Raw genomic sequence first — 5,381 nt, 5'->3', positions numbered from 1 at the left:
TAAAAGAGTTGTTTGAAATACGCACATAGTATATTGTACTTATTCATTTAGTTGTTGAAAATAGTGATTCTGAGTTACCAGAACTTGCGTGTAAGTTTACAACACTAAATAAACCTTTGTTATTACAAATTACTATTCTTATTTCACTTTACTTGTTTTTTTCAAGGCAATCGGTTTGCATGCTTTTTTTAAGTAAGGTTTACTAATTGGAATTTACAGAAGGTATACTCCAAATATTTTCATTGATTGATTGATCAATTGAGTACATTTTTTTATCCACCAATGGGGATCTCACGTGAGGGTGAGTACATTTTCAGTTTTTGGGTGAACTATCCCTTATTCTGAAACCTGTCAAACATTTATTAGATATTTAATCCACATTACTTTTACATCAATCACTTATATGGAAAGACATTACCCTCAATCTTATTCAGATTGCTCATATGATAATTAAAATATTTCCCCCCTTTGAAGTCTACAAATATTATAACCTCCACAAATGAAACTTTATGAAAGCAGCTGCAGCTCCCACTCTTGGCCTTTAAACACTACATTACCCAGCAGCTCCTTTGTTTTCTCTGGCACTGATTGCCACAAAAAGTCCCAACTTCAAAAACTGACAAATGACTCCAGCGTCCACAAAGTTGTTCTAATGTTCTGGTGCTGCTGAAGTTTGATAGGGTAATTAGTCTACCGAGAGAGCTTTGTCTAGGCTCGTTAGCAGCATGGATCCTGATGCAATGAACGGTGAGGCTCTGTTCCAGCACCTTAAAGCAGACAAGCACAAGGCTGATATTTCATCATGAATAACCCAGTACATCTCAGTGATTCATCCAGACATCCATTAAGAAAAAACGACCACACAAACATACAGGCTCTGTTTTAAAACACAGTGAGCTGCCCTGCTGTCTACAGCACATGCATTTGAAACACCATACAAAGGCAGGAGCTCAACTCAAATGGGTTTCAATAGAATTTGGTGTTAGCTAGGGTGACTATATGTTCTCCTTTTCCCGGAAATGTGTTGGTCAGGATTTCTAAATTACCTAAAATATCTGGGTTTTGGCTTTTTTTTTCCAGAAGGTATTGACTGAAAAGTAGTTTGACCACAGGCTTTGATCGACCAATCATGGGGCGTGAAAAAGTGGGATCTCCACTCTTGGCCTTTAAACACTACATTACCCAGCAGCTCCTTTGTTTTCTCTGGCACTGATTGCCACAAAAAGTCCCAACTTCAAAAACTGACAAATGACTCCAGCGTCCACAAAGTTGTTCTAATGTTCTGGTGCTGCTGAAGTTTGATAGGGTAATTAGTCTACCGAGAGAGCTTTGTCTAGGCTCGTTAGCAGCATGGATCCTGATGCAATGAACGGTGAGGCTCTGTTCCAGCACCTTAAAGCAGACAAGCACAAGGCTGATATTTCATCATGAATAACCCAGTACATCTCAGTGATTCATCCAGACATCCATTAAGAAAAAACGACCCCACAAACATACAGGCTCTGTTTTAAAACACAGTGAGCTGCCCTGCTGTCTACAGCACATGCATTTGAAACACCATACAAAGGCAGGAGCTCAACTCAAATGGGTTTCAATAGAATTTGGTGTTAGCTAGGGTGACTATATGTTCTCCTGTTCCCGGAAATGTGTTGGTCAGGATTTCTAAATTACCTAAAATATCTGGGTTTTGGCTTTTTTTTTCCAGAAGGTATTGACTGAAAAGTAGTTTGACCACAGGCTTTGATCGACCAATCATGGGGCGTGAGAAAGTGGGATCTAAAGAGAATGGACTGTAGAGAGCATGTCAATAGGAAAACAAAGCCAAAATCTAGACATTTAGGCATTTCTGGTGTTGAATGCATTCTAAGTATATTTATTATTAAAAGCATTTCTCTCACTCCATTTGCCATCTTAAATGTATTTTGCCACACTGCTGTAGCTATATCACTATTAGTCAAACAAAGTAGTCGCAATAATTTATTCCAAAAAGCACAATAACAGAATACCAAACAACTTACAGCTTAATGTAAGGAACAAAGTAAAACTCAAGGCTCTGTGAACTGAACAGTCACATTTACATCTCATTCAAAAGATAAATCCAAATGTCTCAATTGGTCACGACACACAAGAGCCAATGGAAATTCACATTAAAGCTACCTTTAACGCATTATCATGTTAACATTTATTTAGGTGGCCATTTTTGAATGTGTGCAGGTCTGTGGGTTTGATTTGAGTGTTTTCTATGAATTGGGATGCACATTCTTTATCATTTTTTGTAGAATAGGGTTTGAAGAATTCTGCTAAATTATTGAAAACGTGCATCGCCAACTTGCATCTTGCTCCAACTTAAACACATCTGATGTCGTAATTATGCAAAGAGGACTTGAACACTGTAACCTTTGGTGTCAATATACTGGTGCCAAAGACATGGGGATTTTTTTAAATCATGAAATTATTTGTTGGAGGATGATTGTCAGTTTGAATTATTTTAGTCACATTGTATTGTTATGTAGATATTACTTAGCACCTAACCAAATTCTAAATCTAAAAAATCTCAATATACTGTATAATTATAATTTTAAAACAATTTATTTAAAATCAAAAAATCAAAGTCTTGCGAGGTCAAGCGATTGCTTTGTGTAATGAACAGTCTCAAAGGTCATCGCCATCCCAATTCATAGAAACACTCAAATCAAACCCACAGACCTGCACACATTCAAAAATGGCCACCTAAATAAATGTTAACATGATAATGCGTTAAAGGTAGCTTTAATGTGAATTTCCATTGACTCTTGTGTGTCGTGACCAATTGAGACATTTGGATTTATCTTTTGAATGAGATGTAAATGTGACTGTTCAGTTCACAGAGACTTGAGTTTTACTTTGTTCCTTACATTAAGCTGTAAGTTGTTTGGTATTCTGTTATTGTGCTTTTTGTCATTTTTGGAATAAATTATTGCGACTACTTTGTTTGACTAATAGTGATATAGCTACAGCAGTGTGGCAAAATACATTCAAGATGGCAAATGGAGTGAGAGAAATGCTTTTAATAATAAATATACTTAGAATGCATTCAACACCAGAAATGCCTAAATGTCTAGATTTTGGCTTTGTTTTCCTATTGACATGCTCTCTACAGTCCATTCTCTTTAGATCCCACTTTCTCACGCCCCATGATTGGTCGATCAAAGCCTGTGGTCAAACTACTTTTCAGTCAATACCTTCTGGAAAAAAAAAAGCCAAAACCCAGATATTTTAGGTAATTTAGAAATCCTGACCAACACATTTCCGGGAAAAGGAGAACATATAGTCACCCTAGCTAACACCAAATTCTATTGAAACCCATTTGAGTTGAGCTCCTGCCTTTGTATGGTGTTTCAAATGCATGTGCTGTAGACAGCAGGGCAGCTCACTGTGTTTTAAAACAGAGCCTGTATGTTTGTGTGGTCGTTTTTTCTTAATGGATGTCTGGATGAATCACTGAGATGTACTGGGTTATTCATGATGAAATATCAGCCTTGTGCTTGTCTGCTTTAAGTCGGAGCAAAAGTAGCAATATATCTGCCAACATGTGTTGCAATCACTGAGATCAGCTCTCTGGCTGATAGTCTACATTTACATCTATTCATTTAGCAGATGCTTTTATCCAAAGCGACTAACATATGAGGAAACAAGCGTCTTCACTTTGACGATCACTTTTGTAAACATTTTGAGACTAGAGTAAATTGTTTAATCTGATCCTGGAACAAAACATATGTTTTCTTCATTGCAAGCATCTTGAGCATGTTTTTAAAAAGTGAAAAAATATGCTAAAAAGGTTTGGCACATTGCAATATAGGTAAACTGACCTAAGATGGTAAGATGTAGGTGAAAGGTTTTAATGGCACATTCCGTCTATTTTTATGTTATTTGCAGGAACTGTGTGCAGAATATAATTTGCAGTCATTTCAGTGGCACAGTATGAAATTGTTTCCCGTTTGAAATGTGTTGACTCACCCATTGATGTAATGGCGCAGAGCCGTCATACTGTTTAGTTTGAAGACTTTTGAAAGAAAAATAGACCAAAAGCAACACTAGTTCATGGAAATTATGAAGTGACATGATGATTTGACAGAAGTAGCATTTTAATAAATCAATGACAATGAAAACCTTTAGAAAATGTGTTTGTTTGTTTGTTCCTGTCCCCCCTGATGATCAGACAGCCTTTTATCCACAACAACAACACAACTGAATAATGCATGAAACATAATGGTGGTTGCTGGGATGTTACTAGGTGGTTGCTAGGGTAATTATTGCTATTTGCAAACTAACTGAATAGCTAGTTCAAGTAGTCTAGATTGCAGATTTCCATTGTTTCGTTTTCACGTTTCTCTTGTTTATTACCCCTCTGTCACTGTTTATGAAAGTATAAACAATTCCTCCTTTAATCAAAAGCATTTGTCAGATCCCAGCAAGCTGTGCTTTTTTTAATCAAACCATTTCCATATTATGCAATGACTAAAAGCCGTCCCAGCAAACTCTGCATTCAATTACTCTGAGACACCACATTCAACTTTTTTATAATGGTTATAAATTGTACGTTACTCTCATAACTGCAGTATGAATCAGCGCATGTTATGCTTCCACTGATGCATTGGACAGATTGCATGGTTTAGCTGGGACCACGTTGATGGATCTGTCTCCATCCGATCTAATTATGACAAACATTAGCGTCTGGAGTTCAGTACAGTATCAAAGGAAACATGCACAAGCTCTGGGATACGCGTGCAGTGATTGCATGCAATGCTATTTTCTCTGCATGTGTTTGGTTGATGCCATTTAACCTGACATGGTGAACTGTGTGTGTTTGTGTCTTAACATCTGTTTCTGAGCTCTGAATCAGGTGTGGCTAAATGTCGCATGTAAGTTTCCACCGAAGAGGAATGAAAGACTCACCAAAGCTGAGCATTTTGGCGTCTTGCAGTGAAATGATCCCTGTGTTGCGAGTCTCGTCCTAGCAGCTGTTTGGTAAAGTATTCCAGAGGGAAGACGCTGGCTGGTCAGTTCAGCATGATAGAAGTCCACCACTGAACAAGTTCCCCCTCTATGCTCAGAAATGTCTCTCTCTCGCTCGCCCTCTCTCACTCGGAGTAGTGCCAGAGGCTGTCAGTGAGTTAAGAGGAGCGTTTGTAACTGCCGCCTACCCTCTCTTTCCAGCGGCCAGCTGTACACAAGCACGTCTCATAGAGTCAGCCACCAAATCACAACCCTCTTCCTGTCTGACATTTTCAAGAGAGAGAGACTTTCTCCATCTGTAAGTGACCTTACACCTAGTCAACACACAAGGCGTTCTTTTGCTGGCCACCAGAGATGACTGAGAAGAGAAGATTTTCTCTCTGACT

At 38.2% G+C, this 5,381-nt stretch overlaps 1 protein-coding gene across 1 annotated transcript in view; it reads right to left on the bottom strand.

Annotated features, from left to right (window-relative positions):
• Window positions 1-5,171, bottom strand: part of LOC107737007 (pro-interleukin-16-like) — a 61,243-nt gene extending 56,072 nt beyond the window's left edge. The window contains exon 1 of the mRNA XM_016548404.1: window positions 4,936-5,171. Within this exon, the coding sequence (XP_016403890.1) occupies window positions 4,936-4,948 (13 nt within the window). The 5' untranslated portion in view covers window positions 4,949-5,171. The remainder of the gene's footprint in view (window positions 1-4,935) is intronic.
• Window positions 5,172-5,381: the final 210 nt, after the last annotated feature.

The sequence above is a fragment of the Sinocyclocheilus rhinocerous genome, unplaced genomic scaffold, assembly GCF_001515625.1.
Source record: "Sinocyclocheilus rhinocerous isolate Xijiao unplaced genomic scaffold, SAMN03320098_v1.1 scaffold433, whole genome shotgun sequence".
In the NCBI taxonomy this organism is placed as follows: domain Eukaryota; kingdom Metazoa; phylum Chordata; class Actinopteri; order Cypriniformes; family Cyprinidae; genus Sinocyclocheilus; species Sinocyclocheilus rhinocerous.
The sequence above is the reverse complement of the archived record's forward strand: the minus strand, read 5'-3'. Positions and strand labels throughout refer to the sequence as shown.